Consider the following 21,923-nt stretch of genomic DNA (forward strand, 5'->3'; position numbering starts at 1 on the left):
TGAAACGGGCTCTCATGTCGGTGCTTGGTGGTCTGACAAACCCCAGGAAGGCAAGCCCCACACTAACCAAGAATAAATAAATAACTTCTTACCATTAACGCAAATTCTTGAACGGGTGCGGTGGAAAACAGATGGATGGATTAAAAATGCATGAGAATGTTTTATATTTTGAACATTTTTTTTTTAAATGTATTACTTTGCAATTGTTCCACAAACTTTTTAAAGAAGAAAACAATTACAGGGAATTTAATATACATAAAACAAAAAAGGAAAGGAAAACAAAAATAACGATGGGATAAAACAGGGGTCGGGAACCTTTTTGGCTGAGAGAGCCAAAAAGCCAAATATTTTTAAATATATTTCCGTAAAAGCCATATAATATTTTTTTTTACACTGAACAAAACTAAACGCGTGCATTTTTAAGTAAGACCAACATTTATAGAGTATTACAGGTCTCTTATTCTTTGTAATATTGTTATTCTGAAGCTAACTGTGGAGGGGGCGTGGCCTGCGGGCCTGCAGCGAAGCGGGGTGTTGCCAGGACCGGCCTCGAAATCAGCGACAGGTGCGTAGATGGCCCAGCTGGGCCTTGTTATCTAATCACCTGTCGCTCTGTTATAAGCAGACAGGAAGGGAGACGGGGTTGGGGCTGGAGCCAGAGCACGAGCGAAAACGAAAGATAAAAATACAATTACTGGAAAGCAACTGAGAGACTTATTGAAAAATAAAACAATATTGTAACCCTAAAACAGGTTCTCATGTCGGTCCTTGGTGGTCTGAAGAACCCCCAGGAGGGCAAGCCCCACGCTAAACAAGAATAAATAAATAACTTCTTACCATTAACGCAAATTCTTGAACGGGTGCGGTAGAAAACAGATGGATGGATTAAAAATGCATGAGAATGTTTTATATTTTGAACATTTTTTTAAAAAAATGTATTACTTTGCAATTGTTCCACAAACTTTTTAAAGACGAAAACAATTACAGGGAATTTAATATATATGAAACAAAATAAGAACAGGAAACAAAAAAATAACGATGGGATAAAACAGGGGTTCGGGAACCTTTTTGGCTGAGGGAGCCAAAAAGCCAAATATTTTAAAATATATTTCCGTAAGAGCCATATAATATTTTTTTTTTTACACTGAACACAACTAAACGCGTGCATTTTTAAGTAAGACCAATATTTATAGAGTATTACAAGTCTCTTATTCTTTGTAATATTGTTATTCTGAAGCTAACTGTGGAGGGGGCGTGGCCTGCTGGCCTGCAGCGAAGCGGGGTGTTGCCAGGACCGGCCTCGAAATCAGCGACAGGTGCGTAGATGGCCCAGCTGGGCCTTGTTATCTAATCACCTGTCGCTCTGTTATAAGCAGCCAGGAAGGGAGACGGGGTTGGGGCTGGAGCCAGAGCACGAGCGAAAACGAAAGATAAAAATACAATTACTGGAAAGCAACTGAGAGACTTATTGAAAAATAAAAGGATATTGTAACCCTGAAACAGGTTCTCATGTCGGTCCTTGGTGGTCTGAAGAACCCCCAGGAGGGCAAGCCCCACACTAACCAAGAATAAATAAATAACTTCTTACCATTAACGCAAATTCTTGAACGGGTGCGGTAGAAAACAGATGGATGGATTAAAAATGCATGAGAATGTTTTATATTTTGAACATTTAAAAAAAAAAATGTATTACTTTGCAATTGTTCCACAAACTTTTTAAAGACGAAAACAATTACAGGGAATTTAATATATATAAAACAAAAAAGGAAAGGAAAAAAAAAATAACGATGGGATAAAACAGGAGTCGGGAACCTTTTTGGCTGAGAGAGCCAAAAAGCAAAATATTTTTAAATATATTTCTGTAAAAGCCATATAATATTTTTTTTTACACTGAACACAACTAAACACGTGCATTTTTAAGTAAGACCAACATTTATAGAGTATTACAGGTCTCTTATTCTTTGTAATATTGTTATTCTGAAGCTAACTGTGGAGGGGGCGTGGCCTGCGGGCCTGCAGCGAACTGGGGTGTTGCCAGGACCGGCCTCGAAATCAGCGACAGGTGCGTAGATGGCCCAGCTGGGCCTTGTTATCTAATCACCTGTCGCTCTGTTATAAGCAGCAGCCAGGAGGAGAGACGGGGTTGGGGCTGGGGCCAGAGCGCGAGCGAAAACGAAAGATAAAAATACAATTGCTGGAAAGCAACTGAGAGACTTATTGAAAAATAAAAGGATATTGTAACCCTGAAACAGGCTCTCATGTCGGTGCTTGGTGGTCTGAAGAACCCCCAGGAGGGCAAGCCCCACATTAACCAAGAATAAATAAATAACTTCTTACCATTAACGCAAATTCTTGAACGGGTGCGGTAGAAAACAGATGGATGGATTAAAAATGCATGAGAATGTTTTATATGTTGAACTTTTTTTTTTTAAATGTATTACTTTGCAATTGTTCCACAAACTTTTTAAAGACGAAAACAATTACAGGGAATTTAATATATAAGAAACAAAATAAAAACAGGAAACAAAAAAATAACGATGGGATAAAACAGGGGTTCGGGAACCTTTTTGGCTGAGGGAGCCAAAAAGCCAAATATTTTAAAATGTATTTCCGTAAGAGCCATATAATATTTTTTTTACACTGAACACAACTAAACGCGTGCATTTTTAAGTAAGACCAACATTTATAGAGTATTACAGGTCTCTTATTCTTTGTAATATTGTTATTCTGAAGCTAACTGTGGAGGGGGCGTGGCCTGCGGGCCTGCAGCGAACTGGGGTGTTGCCAGGACCGGCCTCGAAATCAGCGACAGGTGCGTAGATGGCCCAGCTGGGCCTTGTTATCTAATCACCTGTCGCTCTGTTATAAGCAGCCAGGAAGGGAGACGGGGTTGGGGCTGGAGCCAGAGCGAGAATGAAAGAGAAAAAGACAATTGCTGGAAAGCAACTGAGAGACTTATTGAAAAATAAAACAATATTGTAACCCTGAAACGGGCTCTCATGTCGGTGCTTGGTGGTCTGAAGAACCCCCAGGAGAACAAGCCCCACACTAACCAAGAATAAATAAATAACTTCTTACCATTAACGCAAATTCTTGAACGGGTGCGGTAGAAAACAGATGGATGGATTAAAAATGCATGAGAATGTTTTATATTTTGAACATTTTTTTTTTAAATGTATTACTTTCCAATTGTTCCGGAAACTTTTTAAAGACGAAAACAATTACAGGGAATTTAATATATATAAAACAAAATAAGTACAGGAAAAAAAAAATAACGGTGGGATAAAACAGGGGTCGGGAACCTTTTTGACTGAGAGAGCCATAAAGCCAAATATTTTAAAATGTATTTCCGTAAGAGCCATATAATATTTTTTTTACACTGAACACAACTAAACGCGTGCATTTTTAAGTAAGACCAACATTTATAGAGTATTACAGGTCTCTTATTCTTTGTAATATTGTTATTCTGAAGCTAACTGTGGAGGGGCGTGGCCTGCGGGCCTGCAGCGAACTGGGGTGTTGCCAGGACCGGCCTCGAAATCAGCGACAGGTGCGTAGATGGCCCAGCTGGGCCTTGTTATCTAATCACCTGTCGCTCTGTTATAAGCAGCAGCCTGGAGGAGAGACGGGGTTGGGGCTGGAGCCAGAGCGAGAATGAAAAAGAAAAAGACAATTGCTGGAAAGCAACTGAGAGACTTATTGAAAAATAAAACAATATTGTAACCCTAAAACAGGTTCTCATGTCGGTCCTTGGTGGTCTGACAAACCCCCAGGACGGCAAGCCCCACACTAACCAAGAATAAATAAATAACTTCTTACCATTAATGCAAATTCTTGAACGGGTGCGGTAGAAAACAGATGGATGGATTAAAAATGCATGAGAATGTTTTATATTTTGAACATTTAAAAAAAAAAATGTATTACTTTGCAATTGTTCCACAAACTTTTTAAAGACGAAAACAATTACAGGGAATTTAATATATATAAAACAAAATAAAAACAGGAAACAAAAAAATAACGATGGGATAAAACAGGGGTCGGGAACCTTTTTGGCTGAGAGAGCCAAAAAGCCAAATATTTTAAAATATATTTCCGTAAAAGCCATATAATATTTGTTTTTAACACTGAACACAACTAAACGCGTGCATTTTTAAGTAAGACCAACATTTATAGAGTATTACAGGTCTCTTATTCTTTGTAATATTGTTATTCTGAAGCTAACTGTGGAGGGGGCGTGGCCTGCTGGCCTGCAGCGAAGCGGGGTGTTGCCAGGACCGGCCTCGAAATCAGCGACAGGTGCGTAGACGGCCCAGCTGAGCCTTTTTATCTAATCACCTGTCGCTCTGTTATAAGCAGCAGCCAGGAAGGGAGACGGGGTTGGGGCCGGAGCCAGAGCGCGAGCGAAAACGAAAGATAAAAATACAATTGCTGGAAAGCAACTGAGAGACTTATTGAAAAATAAAAGGATATTGTAACCCTGAAACGGGCTCTCATGTCGGTGCTTGGTGGTCTGACAAACCCCCAGGAGGGCAAGCCCCACACTAACCAATAATAAATAAATAACTTCTTACCATTAACGCAAATTCTTGAACGGGTGCGGTAGAAAACAGATGGATGGATTAGAAATGCATGAGAATGTTTTATATTTTGAAATTTTTTTTAAAAAATGTATTACTTTGCAATTGTTCCACAAACTTTTTAAAGACGAAAACAATTACAGGGAATTTAATATATATAAAACAAAAAAGGAAAGGAAAAAAAAAATAACGATGGGATAAAACAGGAGTCGGGAACCTTTTTGGCTGAGAGAGCCAAAAAGCAAAATATTTTTAAATATATTTCTGTAAAAGCCATATAATATTTTTTTTTACACTAAACACAACTAAACATGTGCATTTTTAAGTAAGACCAACATTTATAGAGTATTACAGGTCTCTTATTCTTTGTAATATTGTTATTCTGAAGCTAACTGTGGAGGGGGCGTGGCCTGCGGGCCTGCAGCGAACTGGGGTGTTGCCAGGACCGGCCTCGAAATCAGCGACAGGTGCGTAGATGGCCCAGCTGGGCCTTGTTATCTAATCACCTGTCGCTCTGTTATAAGCAGCAGCCTGGAGGAGAGACGGGGTTGGGGCCGGAGCCAGAGCGCGAGCGAAAACGAAAGATAAAAATACAATTGCTGGAAAGCAACTGAGAGACTTATTGAAAAATAACGCAAATTCTTGAACGGGTGCGGTAGAAAACAGATGGATGGATTAAAAATGCATGAGAATGTTTTATATTTTGAACATTATTTTTAACACTTATTACAAGTGGAATTATTCATTACTTATCATATTAAGCAATGTCAGCTCAGATTTATCCGAGAGCCAGATGCAGTCATCAAAAGAACCACATCTGGCTCTAGAGCCATAGGTTGCCTACCCCCTGGGATAAAAGATGCATAGTTTCTTCTGCCGCTCGCTGACGCAAAAAAAAAACAAGTACTATCTTTCGATCTGTGTGCTGATAATTGTTTTACAGTCTCAAACATAATCAGATTCAAAGCATGGACTGTGAGGTTTGTTTTCCCGGAAGGCAAAGGAAAGTTGGCGCGGGCTAGACGTGAAGGTATTTATTAATTGCTATAAAAAAAAAGGTATAAAACTAAAGGCGTGCACAAAGGCGGAGAACAAACTTGACTAATGAAACAAAATTGCTATAAAAAAAGGTATAAAACTAAAGGCGCGCACAAAGGCGGAGAACAAACTTGACTAATGAAACAACAACTCAATAACTGTGACACAAAAAAAAACAAAAACTTACCTGGCATGGCAAGAAACAAAACTATGGATTGGCATGAGTAAAAATAGGTAGCATGGCATGAAGTGAAGAGAAGTAAAGTCCCCAGGTTTAAATAATAAAGGTGATTGAACTGGTGCATGAGTCAAAACAAAGCAGCTGCCTGACATGACAGGTGAAACTAATTGGTTGGCATGGTAACAAAGCAAACAAGGAAGTGCAAAAACAGGAAACATAACTAAACAAAACATGATCACAAGCCATGACAATCAGTAGTCTGATCAAACTTACATATATACATACCGTATTTTTCGGACTATAAGCGCAGTTTTTTTCGTAGTTTGGCCGGGGGTGCAATTATATACTCCGCAACGACTTATGTGTGAAATTATTAACACATTACCGTAAAATATCAAATAATATGTGTTGCCCACATATCTGGTCCTCTCCAAGGTTTCTCATAGTCATCATGGTCGGCGTCCCACTGGGGTGAGTTTTTCCTTGTCCTTATGTGGGTTCTACCGAGGATGTCGTTGTGGTTTGTGCAGCCCTTTGAGGCACTTGTGATTTGGGGCTATGTAAATAAACATTAATTGATTTATTGATATTCTTGATGTTGGATTTTATCAAATAAATTTCGTCTCAAACTCAAGTGCGATGTATATATGTTTTTTTCCTTCTTTTTTATGCATTTTCGGCCGGTGCGATTTATAATCCGAAAAATACGTTAATGTAAATAATTAAATGTATATACTCTGATGATTAACTTGTGTGATAGTATACATTTGTACCATTAATTAATTAACGCGGACCCCGAATTAAACAAGTTGAAAAACATATTTGGGTGTTGCCATTTAGTGGTCAATTGTACGGAATATGTACTGTACGGTGCAATCTACGAATAAAAGTCTCAATCAATCAATCAAATTCTGTCAGCTAAGCTAACAAAGCTAAGCTAGTCGCGGTTCAAAGCAACTACGCTCCGAAGACAGCAAGAACTTGCTGATTTAGTGCCGCGCGCAGATAATATAATTATAATGGGGGATTTTAATATCCATACATCCGTAGCACTCCAGACTATAATTAATAGCTCCTACACATAATAATTAATGAACCCACACATCGTAACACTAATACAATAGATCGAGTCCTTGTCCGGGGTGTCACCACCTCCAAAGTTATGATACTCCCTAAACTAATGTCCGATTATCACCTTATAACGTTTGAAGTTCTGATTTATCGTCAACAAGCTACTAATAAGCACTGCTTTCACAGCTGCAACATTAATGTTGTCACAACGATGACGCTTGCTGGCCGCAACGGCACCATTTCCAAATTATGTGGGCTCTATCGGTAACATCACTAACAACTTTAACGACGCCCATTGATAGTATAGCAGCGCTAAAGCTAAAATAGGCTCCTAGAAGGTGTGCACCCCCTGGGTTTACAGAAAAAATTACAGCTCTTAAACTATCATGTAGAACGCTGGAATACAAATGGCATGCGGCTAAACTCGAGGTTTTGCATCAAGCATGGAGTGATACAAACCCCGTTTCCATATGAGTTGGGAAATTGTGTTCGATGTAAATATAAACGGAATACAATGATTTGCAAATCCTTTTCAACCCATATTCAGTTGAATGTGCTACAAAGACAACATATTTGATGTTCAAACTGATAAACATTGTTTTTTTTTTGGAAATAATCATTAACTTTAGAATTTGATGCCAGCAACACGGGACAAAGAAGTTGGGAAAGGTGGCAATAAATACCGATAAAGTTGAGGAATGCTCATCAAACACTTATTTGGAACATCCCACAGGTGTGCAGGCTAATTGGGAACAGGTGGGTGCCATGATTGGGTATAAAAACAGCTTCCCAAAAATGCTCAGTCTTTCACAAGAAAGGATGGGGCGAGGTACACCCCTTTGTCCACAACTGTGTGAGCAAATAGTCAAACGGTTTAAGAACAACGTTTCTCAAAGTGCAATTGCAAGAAATTTAGGGATTTCAACATCCACGCTCCATAATATCATCAAAAGGTTCAGAGAATCTGGAGAAATCACTCCACGTAAGCGGCATGGCCGGAAACCAACATTGAATGACCGTGAGCTTCCATCCCTCAGATGGCACTGTATCAAAACCGACATCAATCTCTAAAGGATATCACCACGTGGGCTCAGAAACACTTCGGAAAACCACTGTCACTAAATACAGTGTGTCACTACATTTGTAAGTGCAAATTAAAGCTCTACTATGCAAAGCGAAAGCCAATTATCAACAACATCCAGAAACGCCGCCGGCTTCTCTGGGCCCGAGATCATCCAAGAGGGACTGATGCAAAGTGGAAAAGTGTTCTGTGATCTGACGAGTCCACATTTCAAATTATATTTGGAAACAGAGGACGTGGTGTCCTCCGGAACAAAGAGGAAAATAACCATCCGGATTGTCTTAGACGGGAAGTGTAAAAGCCAGCATCTGTGATGGTATGGAGGTGTATTAGTGCCCAAGGCATGGGTAACTCACACATCTGTAAAGGCACCATTAATGCTGAAAGGTACATACAGGTTTTGGAACAACATATGCTGCCATCTAAGCGCCGTCTTTTTCATGGACGCCCCTGCTTATTTCAGCAAGACAATGCCAAGCCACATTCAGCACGTGTTACAACAGCATGGCTTCGTTAAAAAAAGAGTGCGGGTACTTTCCTGGCCCGCCTGCAATCCAGACCTGTCTCCCATCGAAAACATGTGGCGCATTATGAAGCGTAAAATACGACAGCGGAGAACCCGGACTGTTGAACGACTGAATCTCTACATAAAAAAAAATTGGAAATTAATTTCCTCAGTTACCAAACGTTTATTGAGTCTTGTTAAAAGAAAAGGTGATGTAACACAGTGGTGAACATGCCCTTTCCCAACTACTTAAAACTCTGCTCTGCAAAGGCAAAGCCATTTATCAACAACACCCAGATGGACTGATGCAAAGTGGAAATGTGTTCTTGCATTTTAAAAAAAAAAAGCTACACACAGCAAGACGTGACTTACCCTTCGTTGCGGAAAATAGTGCGGAAGCAATCCCCCAGGCTCTTGTAGCTGTTAGGGTCACTGGTTCCTCTCTGGATCTGGAACCTGGAATGACAAAGTTGACTTTAAAGCACGTCTGTGATAAAAATAACGAGCTTCTTTATTGATTATGGCCTTTTCATCAAGGCCGTGCCACTTTGAATAATGATTTAGCACATTTGTTTACTTTCGCTTTCATCCTCTCCAAGCCGACTGGTAGCGGCTGCCCCCCCCCCCCCCCTCCCGACCCCCCTGCCCTCCCCGTCCACAAGCAGGGGGTGTAAGTCAAACATTTATTTAACCCAAACCATCCAATTAGCCAAACCACTCCCTGAGACCTGGACTTTTTGAAGAAATGTTTGTTTTTTCGTCGTTCTCCTACTAATTCGCTAGTAAGCCAAATATGTCCCCTTTAAACAAAGGAAACTCAGTGTAAAAATCTGAAAAACTTATGTTAAACTAAGCAGGAACATTTTCACAGACTTGTCTGATTGATAAAACATCAGTGTGTAAAGGATATCACCACATGTGCTCAGGAACACTTCAGATAACTGCCATTAACTACCGTTGAACACTAAATCACTAAGTGCAAGTTAAAACGCAAAGCCATTTATCAACAACACCCAGAAATGTCCGAGCTCATTTAAGATGGACTGATGCAAAGTGGAAACGTGTTTTGTTGTCTGACAAGTCCACATTTCAATTTTTTGGGGGAAACTGTGGACGTTGTGTCCTCTGGAACATAGAGGAAAAGAACCATGCGGATAGTTCTAGGCGCAAAGTTCAAAAGCCAGCATCTGTGATTGTATGGGGGTGCATTAGTGCCCAAAGCGTGGGTAACTTACACATCTGTGAAGGCCCCATTAATGCTGAAAGGTACATACAGGTTTTGGAGCAACTTATGTTGCCATACAAGCAACGTTATCATGGACGCCCCTGCTTATTTCAGCAAGACGATGCCAAGCCATGTGTTTCAACAGCGTGGCTTTGTAGTAAAAGAGTGTAGGTACAAGACTGGTCGGCCTGTAGTCCAGACAATATCTCCCATTGATTGGCACTGCATCAAAAAGCGACATCAGTGTGTAAAGGATATCACCGCATTGGCTCAGGAACACTTTGGAAAACTACTGTCAGTAACTACAATCGGTCGCTACATCTGTAAGTGCAAGTTAAAACCCTAATGTGCAAAGCCACAGCCATTTATCAACAACACCCGGAAACGCCGCCGGCTTCGCTGGGCCCGAGCTCGTCTAAGATGGACATTAAATATAAGTTTAAAAGGATTTGCAGAGACCCTTACGTTGTACTTTGATTGTGTTCGATGTGGCTTCGTAAAAAAAAGAGTGCGGGTACTTTCCTGGCCCGCCTGCAGTCCAGTCCTGTCTCCCATTGAAAATGTGTGGCGCATTATGAAGCGAAAAATATACGACAGCGGAGACCCCGGACTGTTGAAGGACTGAAGCTCTACATATGTGAAGTGAATTATATTTATATAGCGCTTTTCTCAAGTGACTCAAAGCGCTTTACATAGTGAAACCCAATATCTAAGTTCCATTTAAACCAGTGTGGGTGGCACTGGGAGCAGGTGGGTAAAGTGTCTTGCCCAAGGACACAACGGCAGTGACTAGGATGGCAGAAGCGGGAATCGAACCTGCAACCCTCAAGTTGCTGGCATGGCCACTCTACCAAGCGAGCTATGCCGCCACAAGAACGGTAAAGAATTCCACTTTCAAAGCTTCAACAATTAGTTTCCTCAGTTCCCAAACGTTTATTGAGTGTTGTTAAAAGAAAAGGTGATGTAACACAGTGGTGAACATGCCCTTTCCCAACTACTTTGGCATGTGTTGCAGCCATGAAATTCTAAGTTAATTATTATTTGCAAAAAAATATATATATTTATGAGTTTGATCATCAAATATGTTGTCTTTGTAGCATATTCAACTGAATATGGGTTGAAAAGGATTTGCAAATCATTGTATTCTGTTTATATTTACATCTAACACCATTTCCCAACTCATATGGAAACGGGGTTTGTATCATTTATTTACATACTCAACTTTTCTTTTCTTTGGGCTGTTTTCGTGTTCATGTTTTTTGCAAAAGTACATTTGTGAAGTGTTTACTTTAAGAAAAACATAAACACATTCTCTTCTTTATGAGTTAGACTTTTTTCTTTGTTGGCGGTGGCTTTTCTTCATTGTTCTCTTTTTGCTGCCAGCCAGTTCTTCTACGTTGTTCGGCGGCTATTTTTTAATTTTTTTGTTGACGGTTATATCTTCTTTGATGATGGTAGCTACTGTAGATCTTTTTTGTTGGTGCTGGCTATTTCACTTTCTGTGGTAGGGGCTATTAGGGTTGTACGGTATACCAGTACTAGTATAGTACAGCAATACTAATGAATCATATTCGGTACTATACCCCCTCTAAAAAGTACCAGTCCTGCCCCCCTTTTTTAAACGGGAATGACGGTGAGTCGTCTTGACATTGCTGGTTTTACGAGCAGAGGGGCATGTTCGGCAGCGCGCACACACAGAGTACTTACAAGCAGACACGGTGTGTGGACAGAAAAGGAAGAATGGATGCATTTTGGCTTAAAAAGTAAAGATAAAGGTGAAGTTATAACACTGAAACACACTCAGGAAGAGGTGCTTTAAGACATGGTTAGCTAGCTAGCAGCTAACATCCACCCACAGTGTTTTAGCTACTCCCAAATCACTAATCCCGGCCTCCATGGCGACAAATAAAGTATGCTTTTACAAGTAGCATTATCACTGGAGGACGAGGAATATCTAAACATGCTTCACAACACACTGTAGGAGGATACAACAGCTCACCGGCGTCAAGATGTAAACAAATGCCATGGGTGGATCTACACCTGACATCCACTGTAATGATACCAAGTACAGGAGCGTATCTAGTCAATACTACAATGATTACATTGATATATTTTTACCATCAAGAAATCTTTTTACGTTTAAAAAAAATGTGGAAATACATCCCTGGACACATGAGGACTTTGTATGATCCTGTAACTACTTGGTATCGGTCACCCAAATTTGTGGTATCATCCAAAACTAATGTAAAGAACAAGAAAGTTTGATCATATTACGCCTATACTGTATATACCTTTATATTTCATATATACATACATATATACCTATACTGTATATACCTTTATATACATATATACATACATATATACCTATACTGTATATACCTTTATATACATATATACATACATATATACCTATACTGTATATACCTTTATATACATATATACATACATATATACCTATACTGTATATACCTTTATATACATATATACATACATATATACCTATACTGGCTCACCTGCACTGGCTTCCTGTGCACTTAAGATGTGATTTTAAGGTTTTACTACTTACGTATAAAATACTACACGGTCTAGCTCCAGCCTATCTTGCCGATTGTATTGTACCGTATGTCCCGGCAAGAAATCTGCGTTCAAAAGACTCCGGCTTATTAGTGATTCCCAAAGCCCAAAAAAAGTCTGCGGGCTATAGAGCTTTTTCCTTTCGGGCTCCAGTACTCTGGAATGCCCTCCCGGTAACAGTTCGAGATGCTACCTCAGTAGAAGCATTTAAGTCTCACCTTAAAACTCATTTGTATACTCTAGCCTTTAAATAGACCCCCTTTTTAGACCAGTTGATCTGCCGCTTCTTTTCTTTTTTCTCCTATGTCCCCCCCCTCCCTTGTGGAGGGGGTCCGGTCCGATGACCATGGATGAAGTACTGGCTGTCCAGAGTCGAGACCCAGGATGGACCGCTCGCCTGTGTATCGTTTGGGGACATCTCTACGCTGCTGATCCGCCTCCGCTTGAGATGGTTTCCTGTGGACGGGGCTCTCGCTGCTGTCTTGGATCCGCTTTGAACTGAACTCTCGCGGCTGTGTTGGAGCCACTATGGATTGAACTTTCACAGTATCATGTTAGTCCCGCTCGACATCCATTGCTTTCGGTCCCCTAGAGGGGGGTGGGGGGGTTGCCCACATCTGAGGTCCTCTCCAAGGTTTCTCATAGTCAGCATTGTCACTGGCGTCCCACTGGATGTGAATTTTCCTTGCCCTTTTGTGGGTTCTTCCGAGGATGTTGTAGTCGTAATGATTTGTGCAGTCCTTTGAGACATTTGTGATTTGGGGCTATATAAATAAACATTGATTGATTGATTGATTGATTGATTGATTGATAAAGTATCAAAGAAGAGAACAAATTTGTGGTATCATCCAAAACTAATGTATCAAAGACGTAAGTGATTATTACATTTGAACAGAAGTGTAGATAGAACATGTTGAAAGAGAAAACAAGCGGATATTAACAGTAAATGATCAAGTAGATTAATAATTCATTTTATACCGCTTGTCCTTAATAATAGGTGTATAAATGACACAATGTGTTAGTGCATATGTCAGCAGACTAATTGGGAGTCTTTGTTTGTTTACATCCTACTAAAAGAAAAGTTGTCAAGTATGTTCACTATTTTATTTAAGGACTAAATTACAATAATAATCATACAGTATTTTTAATGTACCATAATCATTTTTTGTTCAAATAAAGCCAATAATGCAATTGTTTGTGGTCCCCTTTATATAGAAAAGTACCAAAATACATTTTGGACAACCTTAGTGGCTATTTATTCTTTTTTGGTGGCAGCTATTTCTCTTTCGTTGTCTGGCGACTATTTATTTGTAGTTTTGCCGCTGTTTCGACAAGTCAGTGACAGCTATCCATCCATCTTTTTCTGCTTAGCCAAGGTCGGGTCACGGGGGCAGCAGCCTAAGCAGGGAAGCCCAGTCTTCCCACTCCCCAGTCCAGCTCTTCCCGGGGGATCCCGAGGCGTTCCCAGGCCAGCCGGGAGACATAGTCTTCCCAACGTGTCCTGGGTTTTCCCCGTGGCCTCCTACCAGTCGGACTTGCCCGACTGCCCCCGGGTCACGGGGTCAGCAGCCTAAGCAGGGAAACCCAAACTTCCCTCTCCCCAGCCACTTCGTCTAGCTCTTCCCGGGGGATCCAAAGGCATTCCCAGGCCGGCCGGGAGACATAGTCTTCCCAACGTGTCCTGGGTCTTCCCCGTGGCCTCCTACCAGTCGGACTTGCCCGAAAAACCTCCCTAGGGAGGCGTTCGTGTGGCATCCTGATGCCAGAACCACCTCATCTGGCTCCTCTCACGGATTTACTTTGAGCTCCTCCCGGGTTACAGAGCTTCTCACCCTATCTCTAAAGGAGAGCCCCGCCCCCCGGCGGAGGAAACTCATTTCGGCCGTGATCTTGTCCTTTCGGTCATGACCCAAAGCTCATGACCATAGGTGAGGATGGGAATGTAGATGGACCGGTAAATTGAGAGCTTCGCCTTCCGGCTTAGCTCCTTCTTCACCACAACGGATCGATAAATCGTCCGCATTACTGAAGACGCCGCACCGATCCGCCTGTCGATCTCACAATCCACTCTTCCCTCACTCGTGAAAAAGACTCCGAGGTACTTCAATCAATCAATGTTTATTTATATAGCCCCAAATCACAAATGTCTCAAAGGACTGCACAAATCATTACGACTACAACATCCTCGGAAGAACCCACAAAAGGGCAAGGAAAACTCACACCCAGTGGGCAGGGAGAATTCACATCCAGTGGGACGCCAGTGACAATGCTGACTATGAGAAACCTTGGAGAGGACCTCATATGTGACCAACCCCCCCCCTCTAGGGGACCGAAAGCAATGGATGTCGAGCGGGTCTAACATGATACTGTGAAAGTTCAATCCATAGTGGCTCCAACACAGCCGCGAGAGTTCAGTTCAAGCGGATCCAAGACAGCAGCGAGAGTCCCGTCCACAGGAGACCATCTCAAGCGGAGGCGGATCAGCAGCGTAGAGATGTCCCCAACCATCCTGGGTCTCGACTCTGGACAGCCAGTACTTCATCCATGGTCATCGGACCGGACCCCCTCCACAAGGGAGGGGGGGACATAGGAGAAAGAAAAGAAGCGGCAGATCAACTGGTCTAAAAAGGAGGTCTATTTAAAGGCTAGAGTATACAGATGAGTTTTAAGGTGAGACTTAAATGCTTCTACTGAGGTAGCATCTCGAACTGTTACTTGAACTCCGCTATTGAACAGGGACCACTATTTCTTCTTTTTTGGTGGTAACTATGTTTTCTTCATTGGGGGCGGCTCCCTCTTCTCTGTTTATTGGCAGCTTTTTCTTCCAGTCCAGCATCGAACTAGGAATCTAAATGAAATCTAAGAGAATCGTGACGTTAATCCCGGTTCCAATCTGTGCTTGATCTTGTTAGATTAAAGAAAGCCTTAATTATGATATTTGGATTAGTTGAATTCCACAGAGGCCAGGAAAACAAGCGACAAGAGCAAGAATCCTGCCTTCTCTGGCTCAAACTGCAGGGTCACAAGGTCAGCAGAAGTTGTCCACGAGGGGTGCCCGATGGGGCCATAAAGAGCCCCCACGTTCCACTGGAAAGGGGGGCGCGATGGGGGGGGGGGGGGGTTTAGTGAGGTGAGCGGCCTTTCATATCGCAGGGATTAACATCTTAGAGGGGTGTCCTCCAGTCCCATTGCCCTCAAAGCTAGTACCCCGTCGCACAGTAAAAAGATGTCTGACACCATATTAAAGAGGACTCCAGGCATGAGGGGGACAGTGGACTGAGGGGTGATAGGGGGGCCTGAAAGATTTAAGACTTCAGGGCGCTTGTAAAGAAATTCAAATCAGGCTTAATTAAAGGCACATGATGCTGGGGTCGGTGTCTCCCAAAAACCGGCTATGGGAGAGAGCAGGGTCGGCGAGACTCCACCGGTGACCTTGGGGTCACCTCATTTCCTCATGGCCCTCTGCTACCCTGCCATAAAAAAACCAAGGGAGCAAATATAGAGGTGCAGGCTGAGGGACCAAAAGAACTCGTGGCAGCGGGGGGAACCATGAAGCCCCGGGCAAGGAAGCAACTAATGTCACCTTTCACAGCAACCGACACAACTTGAAACGGGTCGGTGTTAAAAGTTCTGCTAAGGAGGACATAGACAACAATCTCTCGTTAGTACTAATAAGGCCTTAGCGGACCGGGAGATGGACTACTTGTCAAGATAAGAACCCTTAAGCAGCTTCACTACTTCTGGCAGATTCCTTTGGCCTCGGGGTCAGCCTATGCGGATCGTAAAACGCAGCAGAGAGAAGACCCCAGAAAGTCCCCTGGGGCTACTTTGGAAATCTGTGCTCCGAGGAACTCCTTCAATCATCAGCTAGGAAAGCAAGGATACACGGACTTGATGATATTCGAGAGTTCATCAGGAGCAAGGTTACCCAACCCCATAACCTCTGTTTGCTTTTTACAGGCCCGTAATCTTTCCCCTGATGAAGGTAAAGGTAAGGACAGAAGAGTTCAAGAAACAAGACATCTGTAAGGGTGACCAAAAAAGGTTAGCTAAGAGTAGCAGATTGGTCTAGCAGTCCTCGCAACTTAAGAAAAACAAAGATACGCCTTAAAGATTAGGCTCAATGACAAAGTGAAGATTGTGGACAAACCAGTCGATGACTTGATGGGTCGGCCTTCAAACGCAGAGCTAGGTTACAGAGATTTCCTGTATCTTGAAGGAAGATCTGGATAACTTTAGGCTCTAACTTTCTAAAAACACCTAAGAAGTTAGCCTTCCATCTTGGAATACTGTTGGACGAGGGGGGGTGAGGTAGACAAAAACATCGGCTTGAGTGACGAGCCAACCAATGAGGGTCTGGGGAAGTTTCTCCCCCGAAACCTCAAGCGCCGGGGACGATCCGCAGAGGTGACGCAAAGGCCAAGTCGATTTCTTTACAGCCAGACAGTTAATTTTAATGGGCGGGATCATAAAGACGGTAAAAGAGACCAGTGCGTTAAGAGCACCACTCGAACATGAATGAGCCGACACAATGTGACTCTGGACACTCAATCATGAGGACAAGTGGACAACTGTTGGCAGAAGTCAAGACTGGATCGGGACAAGAAAACATATCGTGGAACCTGATAAACGTTTGCCTTTTGTGGACTGGTAGCTCGACTGGATCATGGCAGATTGGGAAGGAACACCATAAACTAAGACCAGCACCAGGTAGAACTCAGAATACCTGGAAGCCAGAAAATGAGGTCACTCTGCAGTGTTGACTTTCTTACGAAACTGGTCCTTCAGTTCCCTTTAGGTCATACAAGGTTGAGTTTGCCGGTGCAGATGTTTGCTCTGTGACCCTCTTAGACTTGATTGTTGCCCCAAAAAAAACCTGAGGCACCAAGAATTTATGTTTGAAGCAAGCCTATATGTTGGTCTAAAAAGTGCTCAATATAGCAAAGTATGCTGGAAAATCTGAAACACTTTAACTGACATTTCCAGGAAAAGCCATTGCATCAGAGAGAAAGTATTTCTTGGGTGGTTAAGCGAGGGTCTTAAGCCGAGCCAAAGCTGTTAACCCAAATGACGGCGCTAATGTTTGAGCAATAACTTTTAAATTGCAGCGTGATAGTACTGGAACACACGACACAGAGAACTGTCCAGGAACACGGCAAGAACAGTAACAGTCCGTACAGGAAGTAGATTACATTTCATGTCTGGAAAATGGTGAAAAACCAAAAGAACCAAAAGGACTATGTTAGAATAACAGGGAGAGGGACTGATCCAGGCCACAGACAGGATGGCACGTTTCCATCGGTTCTCCTTGGGCCAACATGGAGATGAAACATGGGGGCTATGGGGCACAAGTAGAGGCACTAGACGGAGGAGGTACCACATCAGTCATGCAAAACAGGATCTCCACTTCCTCGCCACCACAAGTGTTTTATTCGGAGCAGTTGAAAACCTAGACCTCGTATTACATCGCTTTGTGGTTCATACAAATCGACAACTTCCTGGATTTGAAGGAACGAACCAACCAGTCAATTACCTTTCTTAATCAGCAATAATACTCAAGATCCATACCTCTTTGTAGTTTTGACAGTTGGAGCCGAATTTTAAAAGCCCCACAGGACTTAGGAGACTTGGACCATGTCTGCACTAAGTCGTTTAACCCCCTAATAATTATTTAGTCTAAGCCCCGTTTCAGCCACACTGAACCAGCCTTTAATGTCCCCGGTGCTCGAGCTAATTTTTAAACGAGATAAGTCAACCGTGTGTTTCTTGAATCTCCGGTTCTTGGCTTTCTACGGACTCATTGATCGTTTCCAAGGGAAGTTCGGGAGAGGAAGTGACGCCAGAAAGACCTCACCCACACAGGAAGTGACGTCAGAAAGAACACGCAAACAGCCAGCTTCATAATAAAGCGGATTCGTACCTTGGAGCTAACCACTGGAAATATGAAGGCGAGTCATCAGACATGCTAAGTGTTTCTCCTTCCCCTACATGTAAAGAGGATTGTGGAAATCACACATTAATACCTTTTTATGTGTGATTTAGGCTGTATGTATAATATATATATAGTTGTATAGTATATTACTTATAATATTAATAGGGGTGTAACGGTACGTGTTATTTGTATTGAACCGTTTCGGTAAGGGGGTTTCGGATCATTTCAGAGATGTACCGAAGGAGTTTCCACACGGACACAATTAGGTAGCGCACCACAGGTTGTGTAAAGAATGCAGAGCAAGGCAGGCTAGCAGCAACGGGCTAGCACAACATGCAAAAGCCAGAGCTGGAAGACCCTCCAGCTTCGTCGACATCTCCCGTTGGGAAACACTTTGGCTGGGCGGTTGCGATACAACAATGGAGGACGGAAGGTTTGCCGACATTGTTCAGCAGCAGCAGCAGCTTCTGCCAACACGTCAAACATGCTAAACCCCGCATTCAAGCAGCCTCTCCTCTGCGAGGTCAGGCAGGGCTAATGTAATAAATGTTTTTATAGCAGCAGATTTAACACCAACCATCTATTTATTTTCTACCGCTTGTACCGTTCGGCGTCGCAGGGGTTTGCTGTATTGCATTAAAAACTAGATTTTGACCCACTTCTATGGTGGAAGAACAATGAGCCCATATATCTTCTTACTGCCAAGTTAGCCAGGCGAGGTATATATATATATATCTATATTATATATTATATCGTATATATATATAATACTATATTAGGGGTGTAACGGTACGTGTATTTGTATTGAACCGTTTCGGTAAGGTGGTTTTCGGATCGTTTCAGAGGTGTACCGAACGGGTTTCTACACGGACATATTAGGTAGCGCACCGCAGGTTGTGTAAAGAATGCAGAGCAAGGCACAACACACGGGAGGCTAGCAGCGACGGGGCTAGCACAACATGCAAAAGCCAGAGCTGGAAGACCCTCCAGCCTCGTCAACATCTCCCGTTTGGAAACACTTTGGCCTCGGCGGTTGCGACACAACAATGGAGGACGGAAGGTTTGCCGACATTGTTCAGCAGCAGTAGCAGCTTCTGCCAACACGTCCAACATGCTAACCCCCTTGAAGCGTCACCAGCCGCATTCAAGCAGCCTCTCCTCTGCGAGTCAGGCAGGGCTAATGTAATAAATGTTTTTATAGCAGCAGATTTAACACCAACCATCTATTTATTTTTCTACCGCTTTGTACCGTTCGGTGTCGCAGGGGTTTGCTGTATTGCATTAAAAACTAGATTTTGACCCACTTCTATGGTGGAAGAAAAATGAGCCCTGCTGCTATAAATGTTTTTACTAGCAGCAGATTTAAGACCAACCATCTATTTATTTTCTACGCTTGTACCGTTCGGCGTCGCAGAGGGGTTTGCTGTATTGCATTAAAAACTAGAATTTTGACCCACTTCTATGTGGAAGAAAAATGAGCCCTGTATCCTCTTACTGCCAAGTTTAGCCAGGCGAATTATATATATATACTATATATATTAGTATATACTAGACTATATATATATATATTATATATATATATTATAGTAGTATATATTATAATATAATATATATATAATATCTATATAAAAAATCCCAAAAGCAGTGAAGTTGTCCCGTTGTGTAAATGGTAAACAAAAATATATTAAAATGAATAGACTGAGAAGACAATATACTTAACGTTCGATCTGGTAAACTTTGTTACAACTTAAAAAACTATAATACATTTGAAAATTATGTTTTAAAAAAATTATAATAACTCGGGTACTCCGGAAAAGGGTGGAGTGCCATCTCCGGGTTGGGGAGGAGACCCTGCCCCAAGTGGAGGAGTTCAAGTACCTAGGAGTCTTGTTCACGAGTGGGGGAAGTGTGGATGGTGAGATCGACAGGCGGATCGGTGCGGCGTCTTCAGTAATGCGGACGTGAATGTACCGATCCGTTGTGGTGAAGAAGGAGCTGAGCCGGAAGGCAAAGCTCTCAATTTACCGCTCGATCTACATTCCCATCCTCACATATGGTCATGAGCTTTGGGTCATGACCGAAAGGATAAGATCACGGGTACAAGCGGCCCAAATGAGTTTCCTCACCCTATCTCCCTTAGAGATAGGGTGAGAAGCTTTGCCATCCGGGAGGAACTCCACATCGAGAGGAGCCAGATGAGGTGATTCGGGCATCTAGTCAGGATGCCACCCGAACGCCTCCCAACAGGCAGGAGGCCACGGGGAAGACCAAGGACACGTTGGGAAGACTATGTCTCCCGGCTGGCCTGGGAACGCCTCGGGATCCCCCGGGAAGAGCTAGACGAACTGGCTGGGGAAAGGGAAGTCTGGGTTTCCCTGCTTGGGCTGCTGCCCCCGTGACCCGACCTCGGATAAGCGGAAGAAGATGGATGAATGGATGGAAGGGACTACCTGCAGACTGGATCTTGGACACTGGCGGGCCGTATCTGGCCAACCAGCCATAGTTTAGGCACCACAAAAGAAAAAAACAACATTTATTTTTTTTTTACTCTGGTCTACCCGCTGGCCGGATTTTGGACTTTGGCGGGCCGTATCTGACCCGCAGGCCGTAGTTTGGAGACCAGTGGTTTTAAAAGATACAAGGAAACACAATCAAGGATATCAAGTCCATTTTTTTTCCATACTACTACTACTTCGGCCTCTAAAATGGTTTTCCCGGAGGCAGACAAAAAGTGGTCTGAAGAAATTCCTTTACAGCAAACTCCATGCAACATTTAGAACAAAGAAGGCGTCACTAAATGTTATGTAGACCAAAAATAGGTGTTTGGGAAGGAAAACTGCACTTTTTATGGAATTGTGCCTGTCATTCCCGATCTTAATGTGAGACAAGAACACACACGATGCCTCCAGAAAGTTTCCACAGCTCTTCACGTTGTCCATATATACACACTATTCCTCCAAAATGACCATGAATACATTTTTTTATTTTGTTATCAACTAATCAGGTCTGTGTACAAACCCTGTTTCCATTTGAGTTGGGAAATTACTATGCAATACTATGCAAAAACGAAAGCCGTTTATCAACAACACCCAGAAATTTACTTTGATTCATTATTATTTTTTGAACAATAACAGTTGTGTTTTTTTTTAAATGGAAGAAAGGTTGCCTGGATCCAAAAGGCCCACACGCAATAAAAAGAGTTTAAAACAAGCCATATATCAAGATATATATTTTACTAGAGAAATCACCGCACGTAAGCCGTGATATTCACAGACCTTGGATCCCTCAGGCAGCGCTGAATGTAAAAGCGACATCAGTGTGTAAATGATATCACCGCATGGGCTCAGGAACACTTCAGAAAACCACTATTCGTAACTGCAGTTTGTTAAGTGCAAGTTAAAACTTACTATGCAAAAACGAAGCCGTTTATCAACAGCACCCAGAAATTATTATTTTTTTTTTTTAATGGAAGAAAGGTTGCCTGGATCAAAAGGCCCACACTCAATAAAAAGAGTTTAAAACAAGCCATATATCAAGATATATATTTTACTAGAGAAATCACCGCAAGTAAGCCGTGATATCACAGACCTTGGATCCCTCAGGCAGCGCTGCATGAAAAAGCGACATCAGTGTGTAAATGATATCGCCGCATGGGCTCAGGAACACTTCAGAAAACCACTATTCGTAACTGCAGTTTGTTAAGTGCAAGTTAAAACTTTACTATGCAAAAACGAAA

The 21,923-nt window shown here is 42.4% G+C and overlaps 1 protein-coding gene across 1 annotated transcript in view; it reads right to left on the bottom strand.

The window, feature by feature from the left end:
* LOC133550149 (mitochondrial 2-oxodicarboxylate carrier-like) overlaps positions 1 to 21,923 on the bottom strand; it is a 631,183-nt gene that overhangs the window by 34,825 nt on the left and 574,435 nt on the right. Inside the window, exon 4 of the mRNA XM_061896248.1 lies at positions 8,826 to 8,909. Coding sequence (XP_061752232.1) covers positions 8,826 to 8,909 — 84 coding nt within the window. The remainder of the gene's footprint in view (positions 1 to 8,825; positions 8,910 to 21,923) is intronic.

This window comes from Nerophis ophidion, linkage group LG03 (genome assembly GCF_033978795.1).
Source record: "Nerophis ophidion isolate RoL-2023_Sa linkage group LG03, RoL_Noph_v1.0, whole genome shotgun sequence".
NCBI lineage: Eukaryota > Metazoa > Chordata > Actinopteri > Syngnathiformes > Syngnathidae > Nerophis > Nerophis ophidion.